We start from the raw sequence: 16,098 nt of genomic DNA, 5'->3' as shown, positions 1-16,098 counted from the left end.
AAAGAAAAAAAAAATCCATCCCACTGCCCTTTCTGGAAGGCATTTACATTATTTCCCATTCAAGCATTAAATTGAATTTATCCTTTCCCCCAAGGGTGCATTTGGTCATCCCACTGCTGTGCCACAGAGACACAACTGAGCTGTTGGGAAACCAAACATATGTGTTGTCCCTACTGTGAAGCTTCCATCCCATATACCCTTTTCCTGTGCATCGCATTCTGCATGGATGTGGAGTTTTGGGTTTACAACTAGCTCAATGCCTCTGATTCACTCCATCCCCTAGGAATCAGCAAGCTGACAGCTGTGGGACAGGCACGGATGACTTCAGAGACAAGCACGTGTCTGCAAAGCCTGCAGAGGGGATCTTTTTTGTGGAATTTACTGAGTGTTTCATGTGTCAATACGAGAGGAGCGTAATTACCAGCTGAGAAACTGCAGGAAATAAGCCAAGACTGAATGGACGAAATGGAAAATAAAGAGAAGCGCAGAGGACACACACATTTTAAAACAATTACGGAGGTATGTATTCACACGCTTGTGGGAGCCTGGGAATACATAAGGGATCGTGACTGCAAAGGAATGAATTCACGGACTGGTCTATGGGGAGTATTTTTTTTCCCTGTGACTTCAAACTTCTCTCAGAGCTCACAGAGTTTTAGTCAGCTGGCATGCAAGAGAGGTACGACTTCCCTAAGTAAACTCTTCCTCGACTTGCCCTGGAAAAGCTGCTGGGAGAGTCTGTGAGACAGAAGGCTGCAAGCAGAGGTGAATCCCGCTCCTCCTCCTCCTCCTCCTCCAGCCACAGAGCAGGTATGTGGAGATGCATGCAACCCTGGGAGCGTGCTGGAAAGTTGAGCTTTTGACTGCAGGAGAGATGGGGGCTCTGGCGACTTAGAGCTGCAGCCTTTTGAAAGTAACATGGACAAGGAAGGTACTGTATAAATAAAATATACTGTGTTTATGGATAGGCTGAGGAACTGGCTAAACACACTGTGTAGATGGCTCTATCCACACAGCTGTATATTTAACCCATCAGGGACTTGCACTGCAGAGAGTCAGCCCCCTTATGTTAAGGAGGCACTGATTAGTTTACAAAAATGCAGTTGTCATAAGCCAGGTTTGTTATCATTCTCTGTGTAACAGTAGTGAAAGATGGGGACATGTCTGGGTATTTTTTCTTTCTTTACAGGACTTTAGTCTGTTTGTGGAATTGCTGCATTATAGTGCTCTGGAGCAGGAGTGCTGCAGAGATCAGCCTTGTACACTGATTAAATGCCACTCGCCCAGCTCCCCGACACGGAATCTTAGCACAGCCTTGGGCAAATCTCACAGCCCCGGGTAAAATGGGCAAGAGGCTGTTTGGCTCCTCTGCTCTCCTTACTAGCAGCACTGTCATTGAGCTCTCCCTGTTGGAGCACGAGGTGTGAGATGGCAGCATTACTGTGCTACTCTTTTAAGATCCTGACAGCTTGAATGTCACCTTGGGTGAACAATGACTTACTGAGAGGGTTTTGCTGCATCTGGGTTGTTACCACAGGAATTAATACTTGGACATTATTTGGAACTGAGAAAGTTTTAGAAAATCCTTATTTATATAAAAGTCACATACACATTTATAAAGACAAACCCTGGTGTATTTTGATAAAAGCATTTTTGATGAAAATGCAGATATGTTTCCTTAAATAAAATCAGAAGTTAGGTTTTCCACAACAGAAGAAATTTGTGGGGTTTTTTTTAACTAAGATGCAATAATTTCAACTTTAAAATCAATTTATTACTCTAAAATGCTAAAATCCTTTAATTTTCAGTAAAAGAAATTCAAAACAAGTAATTTCTTTATAAAACAGATATTTCCATTTTAGTGATTGTATCAGTACATTACCTTTTACTAATATAGTGATGGGTGGATTCAAGGGGGGGGTATCAGTATCATGCAATCAGAGCTACCAGAAGTAACTACCTTCACCTCATTTTTCCTCCTGTTGGATCACATAAATTGAATAGGTCTTTTCCCAGATACTGATTCCACTGTCAATGAAAAAAAATTGCTGAATTAAAAACTTGGTTTTTTTATCTTTTTGCTGTACTAAAATAATATGAGAAATTACTCTGTTTTAGTTCCTGAACTTGAGTTTTCCCGGGAACTGTGTTTCCAGGGAGATAGTTTTCAGGGTCAGATAGTTTAATCTGCAAATCACTTTCTGCTGATAAAACTGTTTTCATTTTCCCATCTCCTACTGTCCCTTCGCTCAGCCCCTTGCTCAGCTCAAGTCTCCAGCTTGGTGAATTTCATGCAATTGTTTTATTTTTTTTCTTTCCTGTAGAGAGGAGTAGAAAAAAAGAATGTGAATAAAATAGCAAATCTGGCTAAACCTCATGTATCCAATTAATTGAAGGTGTTAATTTCTGGTGGGGAAGTTCTTTTGGCTAAACACCTGATACAGGTGCAAGTAGAGAGAGGACAGAGTGAGAAATGAGGAAGGCAACACCTTCAAAAGACAGGAAAAAAGCCATGCTGGGGTTAGAGGAGATGCAGGAGTCCTTATTTTGGTATGCAGACTTGGGTTGGCTGTGGTTTTAATGAAGCAAAGTACTGAGCAGCAGAATCAGTGCATGCCCTTCCCTCCTGGTCTGGCATTTGTTTCTGTCCAGGCTCTTCTTCACAGTTCACCTGGAACAACTGTTTGGTCACTTGGTAAAACAGCTTGAGGAACTGAGCTGGGTTTTTAAAAAGCTCAACCAACAAAATCTCTGCTATTTTTATCCCTGCAAATCCAAACTTCACAAAGTGCTCTGAACATCCATTGGAGAAAATGCAAAGCTGCAGTCATCCTGGTCACTGGCTGCTCTTCAGTACAGGCATGATATTAGTCCATCTTTAAATTAAATCAAAATCTCCTATTTTTAAAAATATATCTTTTTTTCTCATGGAGGCCTCAAATGTTTGAGGTTTGTCTTGCAAAAATGTCTGTGCATTGCAAGTGCTACTGGACACTGCTGACAGGGCAGACTCTAAATACAGAGCATCTGAAAGGAATTTAAACCTCTGGACACCACAGAATCCCCAGCTTCAGTGTAAGTTCCCTGCTCACCCCAAGGGGGTTGCAGATAGAGAGCTTGAGCCCAGAAAGCATGCCAAAATCAGCACTGCAGCCAGCTCTGGACAAGGGAAGCTCAAGACACGACGTGCTTGAGGGAAGGTGGCCAAAACGAGTCTGACACCAGCCCAGTCAAGGGGAACCTGTCTGGGGTTGTGATCTCACTGTTGGACTGTTCTCTTGAGAGCTTAACATGGATTTTTATATCCATTGCACCTAATCATGCCCTCCCCCGTTGTCTTTGCATGGCATTTTCATGGCTAGACCAGCATCCTGGTCTGCAGGAAGGTGTCCCTAACCACGGCAGAGGGGTTGGATCCAGAGGATCTTTAAGGGCCCTTCCAACCCAAACCATTCTGTCATTCTATGATTCTGTGATTTATGCCTCTCATTTTAGGGTGCATTGCAAAGCAAATGAGATGCTAAGAGCCCAGATCATTGGCATATTATTTCAACCATGGGAAAATTGCATTCGAACAGTTCAGGCTTGTGGCTCTGGGAGAAAGCAGTGGGAAAACCTGTGTAAAGGTGGGGTTTCCAGCAGTAATACTTAGCAGAAGGAAGGGAGGAAACCAGCAATTAGACAGGTGCTTCTGCCCTAGAGGGCAGCACAAAGCAATAAATACAAACCTGAACTCACAAACCATCTGAAATCATCTTCTGCATGACAGAAGAATGCCTGTCATGATGGTGTCCTGTTGTGGCTAATATCCTCAGCTTAATTGGTTGGATCTAAACAGAAACCATTTCCATTTGAGAGCTCTTTCTACATGATGCCAGACACACTGCCCAGCATGAGAATCTGGATTTCATTGGGTGGCCTGGATATCATCTAGGCAGCATCTGGAACCACGCAAACCCATTAAAAGCCTTGCATCTTCCTTTTGCCACCAGGCTCAAAGGAATGCAGAGCTACACAGGTAGGTCACAAGTGTAGTAGGCTCAGAGTGGGTTAATTTATTGCACTGCTTGTGACCATCTCTTTATTAGATGATGATCTGCCAGCTTTCACATGTGTTGACCTCTGTGCTCCGTTTGAAATCTAACCATAATTACTTTTGCCTTCAGAACCATGAAACTGAACATCATCTTCTTGCTGGCAGTGGTGAACACAGGAACCTTTAACTATCATCCCATAGAGGGGACACCCTGTGAAATGGTAAGGAGGGATTCCTCCTCAGGCCCTTTGGGATCTGCAGTGAGGCTGGGATGCACCCATTGCAGGCGCTGTGCAAACAGCCATGGTCTCTGAAAAGGGAAATCCTTCAGCAGCAGACTTTCTGTGGTGGCAGAGGTGGGATTTCCAGGGTTAGGGGATGGGTAGAAGGCACTTCTCAGGCTATGTCATTTTTGTAGTGACAAAATGACATTTTGTAGTGACAGCACATAAGAAGGGTGGAGGAGGAGTGAGGTGGGAAGAAGCATCATTATGTTTGGGTTTTTTCTAAAGGGGAGCTGGTTAAAAGAAATTTGACCTGATTTCCCTACGACCATAGAGAGGTTCTGGGACTGAGACAGAGAAAAGACTTAGACCTAAAATCAACACCTTTCTATCAGGCCTAAGGTCTTTGTGCTTTAAATAAAGAATCTTCTGTGAAATACCTCTATACCAGGCCTTTTGTAATAGCAGGGAGACTGACCTCCTCTGCCCTGACACAGCATTGCTGCCAGGGAAGTTGCACCTGACTTCTGCTGGAGGAAAAATAAGTGACAAAGCCTCTTGCTTCAGTACAAAATTTTCTCCTTGGATTTTTGCAAGCAGCTGGTACAATATTATAAATGTTATTCAGACCTGAACTTTCTACCTTTCCTAACAAAGTATTTCTGACTGTAACAGGCTTTTAAAAATACCTTCTTTTTTCCCTGAATATTGAAGCTACTGAGCACAAAACTTCAAGAATTTCCAAAGTAGGAAAAAAAAACCCCTATTTACTAGCTGTACACAACTCCCTTATGGGACTCATTGCATTCCTGCCCACCTGCTGTGTTGCTGCACTTCTGAATTCCAAAGAAATTAAAACCTAGGTTATATAGAACAATCTTGGGAATCTGCTTGACTGAGTAGCTCAGTTCATTGGCTGGAGAGGGAAGTCTGATGAAGCTTGGGTCCCATGTATCACAGTAAAGTGAAGGCTGGGCAAGACACACAATAACCCTAGCAGATTTGTCCCATTCCAGTTTTTGGAAGGGTCACAGACCTGGCTGACTGCTGTGAAGTAAACGTGTGCTTGTTTCCAGCACTCCACCATAAACTGGTTTCATCAAGCCAACAACCCAAGGCTCTAATCAGTTAACTTAGATAAATTTAGCTCTGAGAGAAAGCTGCAGTCAAAGGCTGGGATGCTCATCTCGAACGAACAGTTCAGTATTGCAGATGTCAATGCTGATCATCTTCCTTTGCTGGATGTTTGCTCCAACAAAAGATGCACGTAAATCCAAACACCATTTAAAGAAAGAAGGAGCTATTGGATTAACTTCTGGGTTCATTGAAGTCCTGAATTACTATTTTTCATCACAGCCTCACTGTTTCACAAGGCACTTTCCCTGTGGCGATGCCTTTAGAACAGCAAGAGCTCAGAATTTAATACTTTCATCCCAAGTCTCCTGGAAAAGGCATGAGTCAGAAACTTGTGCCTGTCTCTGACTCACCACTAGTACTCCTGTCATTGAAGAAGAACCCTAGAAGAGGTTTTAGGAAGTCAGCAATCCCTACCAGACCCTTGACACAGGTGTGAGCTGCACTGATTACACAAGTTATGGCATATCTACTGGTTTGCAAAATGAGGCACAGCTTAAATGCCATGAGGTTCTTCCTAACTTATGCTGCCTTCCAAGGTCAGGCAAGGCTTCAAGCAGGTCATGTTCTACCTCCCAAAGTAAGATGTTTCTGCTAATTCATGCTTGCTGGCAAAGGATAACCATTGAAATAATTTACAGAAGGGAAGGGATTTTAGGAAATTCTGTCTTACCTTGGACTGAGTGGTGCAAGAACATGTGCATGACCAGATATCACAGGTCAGCTGATGTGGGGTACCTGGACAAACTGCTGAGGTTTGATCTGAGACTCCACCTGGGCAGCTCTTCTGGGAATGGCCATGGACACCACACCAGTGCAGGTCAGCGCCAAGTGCCTGCAGCCCAAATTCTTTGGTTCAGATGTTCATGAGTTGACAAAGGAGAACACAAGTGGAGGCTTGGATCCAGCTGCTTTTTTTGTAGGGCCCTTAGGAACGTGGATGACAGCTTCCTCCTAGTGCTGAGCAGTGAAGAACTGAAACAGGAATCCAAATGATGCTTAGCTTTAGAAATACTGGATCATTTTTTTGCCCAGCACAGAAGTGGGACCAGATACTGAAGGGACCAAATGCTCCTCGCCCTGCAGTACTTCTTGACAATGGACTTGAAATAAACTGATGGAAACATTGGAAAAAAGATGAAGTCAGAACCCATTGAGCTAAGAGGTGGGAGGAGGGGAGATACACCAAAGAGATGCTCCATCCCACTGAGGTGTGCTTTATCTTTTCTTCCTGATGAGGATTAAATTCATGCAGTTTGAGCCTCAGGGGAGTAAAGGAGGTGCAGAAGATAAGAAATATGGTGAGGATCAAAATAGCTAAAAGAGTGATAGTTTTAAAAGAAATATGTGAGGGGAACTATTATAGGAGCAAAGGGCAGGCAGTGGGAAGTATAGATTTTATCTGTCCCTTTTACACCTGGGACCGTTCCATGGATGCAGATTAAAGGCCAAATCCTGCAAGATACATGGTGATCTGGGACTGACCTCTCAAGCATTGACTTCAGTGAACACCGGCTGGCTGGCATTGACGGGAGTTGGATCAGAACTTTGCTAAGATACTTTATCCCAGAAGGAGTGAAGGGGGCTCTACACTTGTTCAGATTTGGCTCAAAATGTCTGGAGAAACCTGGCATCTGCCTTAGACTGCAAAGTACCTCCTGCTTTTTCACTCTGTATTTTTTTATCCTTCTGGCTTCTGCTTCTTCCACAAACAAAATAAAAAAAGCTTCGCTCTCATGCCTTGGAGCTAAGCCCAAATCCAGGCATATTTTAGTTCAAAATGAGCAATTCTACAATGGCTTTGCAGGAAAAAAATAATGTCAATTTAAGGCCAGATAATTTCCTTTTTTTCTCCCTACTTTTTTTAGCTGGGGGAGATTTAAGTGAATTGGAGGGGGGTAAAAAGGGTTTCAGGTTTTTGTAGCCAATTTACTTGGGATCTTTGGGAAAGATGTATTATAGGAAGAACTGTGGAGCAGTCTGACTATATCTAGAGTTCAGATGAGCACTTGTACTTCTCTGACACATTTTTGTGTTGCCTCCAAAATTTAGATTATGCAAAAGAGATTCACAAAAGACTGACTAGTGCCACACTTCTCCAAAAGCAGACGTACCACTTCATTCACCTCAAAGTTCACATGAAACAGATGGGTTTTAATTGTTTTTACTTTTAATCTTTCTTTAATATCTGAAAAGCTTTGTGTGATGTAATCTGGATCCTGCTTCTCCACAAAAATTAAGATTCAACACATTTTTTTTCTTTATTTCTTTCCTTTCTGTTCTTTCTATAAATACTATATGGCCCAGACATCCAAACACATTCATGACAAGAGTTTTCCTCCAGTAAATTAAATGCCACTTAAGCCTTTCACTTTCCACTTCCTCACACTTCTGTATGTTCTCGTTATTAACAAAATATAGCTTGATATTTATGCAAGGATGCTCATGTTCATGTTCCCAATCTTCCTTATGAACACATACTCCAAATTTGGCCTGGACACAAACTCAATCCTAGCTGCTATTAAACAGACTTGCTTCTGGAAGATGGATTTGATTTTGACATTTGGTTTTTTTTTCCCTCTATCTGCTGCTGAGAATTGGCCTGAAAAAGTATGACCCTCACTGCACCTCACAGCTTTTTTCTCTCTCAAGTGCTGGCTTTAGAGAATTTGTCTTTTCCATGTTGTGTCACGTGAGTGTTGTCAGAACGCTTTCACAAGGCGCTCTCCCCATGCAAGAAGAAGGGAACTGTTACCTTAGCAAAAGGATAAACATGGATAGTAAAAGCAGGAAGAGTTTGGAGACTTGCATCAGAAACATTCCAGTCATTGAATGACCCATTTTGGATAAAGGTGCATTACTAAACTAAGCCATGGATAAAGGAAAACATGGTTGAATATCTGAGGGCGTGACTATGAAGGAAAGACAGGGTTTGTGATGTAGGATCCTTATAGGCTTTTCCACCTCCTTGCTTTGGGACCCACACTCTCAAAAGCATGAAGCTTTTTGAAGTACAGCTTACTCTTGCAAGTTGAGTTCAAAAAATCTAATACAGAGATGAAAGTTAAAAAATTAAACATCAGAAGAAAAAAATGAAGAAATGGTGCTTGATTGCAATGGAAAAGGGGCAAAATTCCTTCATATGGAACTTTTTAAATTCCAGGAGAAAGGTACAAAAAGGAGAGCATTCAGTAGGTATCAAACACAGATAAAACTCTACTGTTGTAAGTCAGTGATGTTTTAAAAATGAAAAGAGCATTGTTAGCTGCAGAAAGGTGTTAGGATTGTTGCTCTTGCTGTCTGACAGCTCAGATAAAGTGGTGGGATCAGTGTTTCAGGAGGAGGTTCTGCCTGGATCTTGAATGTTATTTTCTCTATATATATCATGCAAAAATGTTTTTAATTTGTTACATGACAACCCCTTTTCTCTCTTTTTCTGGCAGGCAAATTCACAGGCATTTTGCCACAACAAAGACCTCCACCAAATCCCTCACGAACTCCATCTGAATGTAAGCAAAATAGATCTGTCTGGAAACTTGATTCAAAGCATCCCTGAAATACCATTATCATTCTATACTTCCCTCCAGTATCTGGATTTAAGCTTCAACCAGATAAGCTTCATCACGTCTGGAGTGTTTGCACACATGACAAGTTTGCTGGAAATAAATTTAGCCAATAATCATTTACATAAGCTTGCTCAGAATGGGACAGAGGGGATTGGACTTTTGCCCAAGGTGGAAAAAATGGACTTGTCCCACAACAATCTCTACAGTAGGATGGCTGAGTATTTCATTAATCAGGCTCCAACACTGCAGTATCTTTCCTTGGCAGATAACAGTATTGTAATGATATCACACAAGATGTTTCAGGGATCTCCCAGTCTTGTGGAGATAGATCTTCAGAGAAATATCATCATGGAAATAGAAGAAGGTGCTTTCGAGACTCTAGCGAACCTTTCCAAACTCAATCTCTCCACAAATTCAATCACTTGCATCTCTGATTTCAACCTCAGGCAGTTGGAGGTACTTGACCTTAGCAGGAATAGCATTGAGACCTTCAGCATCACAAAGTCAAATGATGAATATAGTTTAAGATGTCTGGATCTTAGTGAAAACAAATTGCTTCACTTCCCAGTCTTCCCTCAGGTAAATAAACTGGTGACTCTGAATTTATCAAATAATTTAATCCAGCTCACTGCTGAATCCCCTTATAATAAAATGGACTACATGGATAATGAATGGCTAGATGCTTCTTTTCATCTTCTCGATCAGAAGCAAAGTAAAAATACAAGTTCTCTTTATTTATCCCAACTTGTATATTTAGACTTAAGTTATAATAAAATCAAATCCATTCCAGATGGGTTCTTTGAGTCAATGTTGTCCCTTCACACCCTTAATCTCAGCAGAAACTGTCTTCAGACATTTACAGTAAGTTATGATAGTGCATTGCTCTCCCTAACTGTCCTTGACTTGAGCTACAATGCTTTGCAGAACCTTCTCCTCGATGCTGGTGCTTTGCCAAATTTGAGGGAGTTTCATGTTCAAAACAACAACCTTCAGACCCTGCAATTTGACATCTTTTCCAGTCTTCCTAGCCTCAGACTTCTTAACCTACAGAGCAATAACATCAGCCTTTGCCACATGTACTCGGGACTAGCTAAGCAAAGACTTGCTGGAGAGGACAGTGGCTGTGTGTCGTTTGTCAATTCTCCTGCTCTCCAGTACTTGTACCTGGCTGACAACATGCTGAGCATCCTACCAGCACGCACCTTCCACAAGACTCCACTGCTTGTCTTGGATCTCTCCATGAACCCTGGACTGAAAATAGAACTTAAAGCGCTAGCAGGACTGGAAAAATCTCTGGAATACTTGCATTTACATGGCAATAGTCTGATAGATTTAAATATTGACTTGCCTTGTTTTAGTCACCTTAAACATTTAAACCTTTCTGAAAATCAGCTGAACTGGCTGCCTAAGTGGAGTAGTGACACTCCACTGGAAGTTCTAGACCTACGGAACAATAGGTTCAGTACATTACAGGACAGCAACATTTTAGCATTAGAAAATTCACTTAAAAACTTGTATCTCTCTGGGAACCCACTCAACTGCTGTGGAAACATCTGGCTTTCATCAATGATCCAGAACAAAAATGTCCAGATCTCCAACGTGGAGCACTTAACGTGCCAATACATTCGGAGCTTTGGGTATTGGGAAGAAATGCACGTCGAGGACATTAGACCAGAATACTGTGAAAAAGAAGATCTGAAGAAAATCAACATCCTCATTATATTAACATCTGTAGTAGTTTTATCTGTCATTATCATTGGTGTGGGTTCATTTTTTTGCTTCCGAAGGCAAAACTTTAGCCACCAGTTTAAAGCATAGGAACACCCTGAAAACTGAAGAAACACCCTGAAAACTGAAGAAATCAGGTGCTACCCTGACACTGTGTGGAAATGAAGGATAAAATTTTCATCTTTGAGTTTTAACTGTGGATTTTACAATGGTTTTGAAGTGTCCCCAAACTGCACCGCTGTACTGGTCTGGGTTGCAGGAGCCTGAAGGAGGATTTGCTCTGTTTTGCACTTGCTTCATTCACATGCAGATCTGCTTAAAAAATTACACAGTGTTAGAAAAGGCCACTGTAAAGTTCTGCTGTTGTTTTGAGGGATGTGTAATTTAAACCAGATCAAAAGAAAAAGGCCTGTAAGGTCTCAAGACCTGAGACTTTTCACTAAGCTCAGATGATACCATCAGCCAATTAGGAAATCCCTTCTCAAAGTTATAGGCCTCCACAAGATGTTTCAGTTTGGTCTGAGCTTTGCTTTTGCCTAGCTGGTTAGCTCCTAACCCTTTTTAAACTGAAATCATACAAAGATGTGCCAGAGTGGGTCAAAACACAATCTTCACTCAGTGAAGTTGGTTGCAAATTCCCCTCAAGTTCCAAAACAATGAGAATTTAGCTAAAACCAAACCAAACCAAACCAAACCCAAATGGAAATTATAAGTACTGTCCATTGTGCTCCTGCCTACCATTTAGACAGCTGACAATGGAAAACAAAGACCATGTGGTAGGAACCTCTTTGGATGTCTCTTTTTTTGTTAGGATATTGCTCCAGTCACTGGGGCAAGACATGAGAGGTAGATGAGGCCAATTAGTTCTGGCACTTAGTATCCACGAGGGATGTAAAAGAAATCTCAAGCATGAAACAACTGCTGATATGTTACCCAGATCTGCTCAGAAGGCCACAGGTTCACAGTTCAACTAAAAGAGAAGAAATTTGTCTCTCATGTGCAATACATATTTAACTGGGTATAATGTGAAGAAATTAATCTCTGGGGTAAATACTTTGCAAAAGAAAAATCTTGGAGAATGAATTTCAACCAGCTAGAATGGGACTGAAATCCTACATTTCTAAGGAAAACTGTAGGAAATTCACAGCATACAGTTGCATTTCAATATAGAATAATAATATATCTATTTTTAAAGGTCATGGAAGGTTAGACTGCAAAAACATACCATTGTGAAATGACACAGAGGGAACCTAATCCTGTGCCATTATTCAGATCAGATGTCCTCTTTGTCACCCTAAAAAGATATTATAGTCTAGAGGATGGGCTGTAAGAAAAGTTATGTAGATCCTCATTCTGTGATGGGTTTAACACAGCTAACATGCTACATTGGTAAAAGTCAACACAGACATATATTTTGTTTTGTACCCTGACAGAAAATTCAACCTTTTGAAGTGAAGAAAAGCTCACCAACAGTGGGAGCTTGACCTCCTAATGGGGTGCAACAGCTTCAAAAGTAACTACATCAGGTCTTCTGTTAATGCCACAAACTGTACATTAAGGCATATAACAGAAATAGAGGTCAAACCAAAACCTGTCCAGGTAAATAACTCAGAGTCAAATTGCTGCTTCATTTCTGTTTCTTCAAGCTAGTGAATATAAAAATTAGCACACTACAAAAAGGTGTATAATTCTATTTTTAAAGCAGCTATGTAAGAAACTGGCAGGTGGATTTCACTGTGGAATTTTGTATAATAAAAACATATTTGAATTTTGTAAAAAGCACAGGGTTGTGAATATATTAAATCACCAGTTTGAAATGCTTCACAGATGAAAAGAAAAGCCTTCCTATTTTTTCCTGTGGTATTCAGATTCCACCTCTGACCTTTACCTTCTAGTCCTGAAGAAGGGACAGCTGTTCCATATCTTAGAGCACAACCAATGGAGACCAAGAAGATCTACTGAAGATGTAGGCAAAAATTCAGAATAGGTTTTTGAGAGAACTTTTGGATAACCCATCCCTGGAAGTGTCCAAGGCCAGCCTGGATGGTGCTTTGATCAGCCTGGTCTATTGGATGGTGTCCCTGACCATGGCAATGGGGCTGGAACTAGATGGCCTTTCAAGTCCTTTCCAACCCAAACCATTCTGTGATTCCGTGGTTCTACGAATTTGCACAAACCCTCAGCAGCAACGGGGCCTGATCTAACATCTACAGAAGTCCATGCTTGAGCCCATCATTAGCTCAAGCCTTTATTCAAGTAGGGAAATAAGTCTAGTCTTTAGTCTCTAGTCTAGTAGATTGCACAAGCAGCAATCCCAGGAACTAGCTGGAAGTCTAATGTTGAAGCTGCTGTGCTTTTCCCTTGGTGTGAAGGCAAGCTGAGCTGTGTGCCCAGACACTGTTTAATCTGCCACACACCAAGTTTATGGCTGTTGTGTCAAGCAGGGCAATCTCCCTCTCAGAGCCAGTATTAACTTGACTAGTATGGCTGGAATTAAACCTGATGACAGAGTCAAACCCGATTAATTAATAGTTTTCACACTGCTTTTGTTCAGCTCTCCCAAAAGGAAGTGCTTATTATTACTAAACATCTGGGATTAATTAGATTTCCATTGACTTCCCCAGGAGCAAAAACAGTTTTCTCAAGAATAAGCTTCAGGAATAAAATGCAGCGTGGCTTGTTTGGATTTTTCTGTTAGTAGTATAATCAACCAAGAAGTGACCTGACCCTGCTCCAGCCAATTCTATTATTCTGGATGGGGTGAGGAGAAAGAGGGGGAAAAAAACCATGAATAAAATAGCAGAGAGGAAAAACAAGGAGAAATGTGAGCCCTGCATGATATTATGCATGAAAATAGGGGGTGTGTAGCTGACAGCCCCAGCTCTTGCCTCTCCTGACTGTTACTGTGTCTTGAAGAAGCCCAAATGCCAAATGATGATCCTGCATCAAACGCAGATGTTATTCACACATTACATCTTCCCACCAGTCAGCTCCATTTTCCTAATAGGTTGATGGTATGGTTTAATAAAGAAGAAAATTAATCCTGTCCCAGCTGACACCAGGACAGTAGGCATGATACAGGCTGTTTTGACTGGAATTTTGCAAGCAAGAATTTACACTCTCATTTACTGCTTTTTCATAAAGTCCTTGCAACAGACTTGAACCTGGTTTTGAACACTTACAAGAATGGGGCAACCTGTTCCAGCGTTTCACCACCCTCTGAGTAAAGAATTTCTACATGACATCTAATCTAAACATGCCTGGTATCAGGTAGATATAAGTACTGGAAACATTAGGAATGCTAGAAAAACTAGAAACAGAGAGAGACCTTAAATGCTCAGCAAGTCATGACTCATGTTAGCCATCCATGGAAAATAAGTCTCAGTTTCCAGAAGCATTGGCTTTTTTTTTCTCCAAAGTACCCTTTTTTACTTGCAAAGTACTCTGTACCCTAACAGAGTACCAGAGTACCAGGGCCTCTCACTACAGACTTCCCTGCAGGGACTCTACTCTGCCCTAAACTAACCACAGTAGGTATCTAACACAGTAAGTGCCTTCTGATATTTTGGGAGCCCAAAGCATTTGCTTTCCTATTCTATCTAATCCCCATGTCATTCAGTACCCTCCTACTTTCCTGGGGAGAAAAAAAACTGACAAAACAACTTGGATCCCCTGCAGGTCCCTGAGAAAGAAAACTAGGCAAGATATCCTCTAGTCATATTATTTTCCATTAAAAATTACCTATTCTGTTTGTGCACACATGTGCAAAGGCACAGACACACAAGGCTAGTTTAAGAAATAGATCATTTCAGGATTAGCTTTGCTTGACCTAAATTAGAACAGCCTGTGCTAAATGATCATCTGTAATAACAAACAGCCTGTGGTGCTGCTGTTTGTGGATTCCTATTTCATGCCTGTCCATGTGAAACATTTTGATCAAGATTTTCAAAGTGATCACTGATTCATTTCAGATGCCTAAATTTGCAGCCTGTATCTTGCCAACCCTGAAACAAGTCACATTTTCCAGAAAACTGGGTCCATTTTCTCTCAAAAGCAAGGCTCTGTGGTATGTCTTATACATGCCCCAGGAAAAAAATGAGGTTGTCCAGATGTATGTATATAGTTATTTCACTTAGAGCTTTCTAATGATAGTTTCTGCTCTGCCAGAGTTGTTTGGAGCACCTGAAGAACTGAGAAACAGCAATGTCAACACCTCCTCTGCCCTGTAGGCTGCCCTCAGAAGGACCATATTAACCCAAGTTAACTATACCCCCACTCTCACTCCCATCCTCAGCTACTCTGGGTAAATTTGAGTGAAAAAAGGAAAAACAGACATAAGAAAAGAACAAAAATTAAATGTAGTGTCTTCAGCTTCCTGTCAATTTTGCAACTATGCAGCCAGAACAGATTTTGGTCCCATGAGATTGGTGAGGGTCCAAATAGATTTTGCCAAGAAAAAAAAGGAATGAGGAATGAGGAATGAGGAATGAGGTATGAGGAATGAGGAATGAGAGGAGTTTAGAGCCATCAAAATGCTCATAGTGAGTGATGGGAGAAGGAGAAAACAAAGTGTTGGTGTAATTCCCTCTGAGAAGTGAAGAAATGAAAATGCTTTGGAGGAACAGGCAGTGGTAGGTACTTACCCAACTCTCCCCAAGAGTTTAGGGAAGATCAGTGAAGTCTCGCCCAATCTCTTGTAGAGGAAAGGTGAGAAGAGAGCCTAGGAGACAGATAATGGAATAGAAATGAAGGATGATAGAAGAAGTGAAAGGTGGAAGGGAAATGGATAGAGAACAGAGTTTTAGTACAATTCATGTCTTCGTGAACGGGAATGGAGAAGCATAACTGGAAACCGAAGAGCAAGTAGAGAGGGACAGGAAAAGCTTTGCAAAGAGGTGGTCAGAGATGAGCTGTGCAGAGCCTGATGGGACACAGGTACCTTGGTTAGACAACAAGTGTGTTGAGGAGCACATCAGTTCATGCAGGGTGGAAACAGAAGTGTAAAGCAATCAGAGAAATGGGATGAAGCTGAAATGGAAGGAAAAAGAGAAGACTTTTCTGAGGAGAGTCTGTCAGACTGTCTAACACTTTCACGAGGAAAGACATTTGGAGGCTGATGCAACATGATACTAATGAAAATTTTGGCAAAAATGTGGGAACAGTCTTGCAACACTGGGAGAGTCACTTTTCTCCCAAGCTATTGTTCATGGCAGTTCTGCTGCATTGCAGAGCCAAGCTAGCTCCACAGATTTCCTCCTCCTGTCCATGGCTAACAGTCATAGCATCAAAGACTTGTTTGGGAGACACATTGGACACTTTATTGCAGCCATTCAGTACTTAGAAACATTAAAAAAAGAGAGCAGCTTTTAAATGAGCTTTTTAAACAGGACACGGAGGAATCATTTTAAAG

The 16,098-nt window shown here is 41.5% G+C and overlaps 1 protein-coding gene across 1 annotated transcript; it reads left to right on the top strand.

Annotated features, from left to right (window-relative positions):
* Positions 1-714: 714 nt before the first annotated feature.
* LRRC32 (leucine rich repeat containing 32) lies at positions 715-10,923 on the top strand. The gene is made up of 3 exons (XM_066570097.1): positions 715-810; positions 4,167-4,257; positions 8,838-10,923. Exons 2-3 carry the CDS (start codon positions 4,171-4,173, stop codon positions 10,776-10,778), a joined length of 2,028 nt encoding a protein of 675 aa, XP_066426194.1. The 5' UTR covers positions 715-810; positions 4,167-4,170; the 3' UTR covers positions 10,779-10,923.
* Positions 10,924-16,098: the final 5,175 nt, after the last annotated feature.

Source organism: Molothrus aeneus, chromosome 2, assembly GCF_037042795.1.
Source record: "Molothrus aeneus isolate 106 chromosome 2, BPBGC_Maene_1.0, whole genome shotgun sequence".
NCBI classification, from domain to species: Eukaryota; Metazoa; Chordata; class Aves; order Passeriformes; family Icteridae; genus Molothrus; species Molothrus aeneus.
Note: the sequence above shows the minus strand (reverse complement) of the source record. Positions and strands in the feature narration are given on the sequence as shown.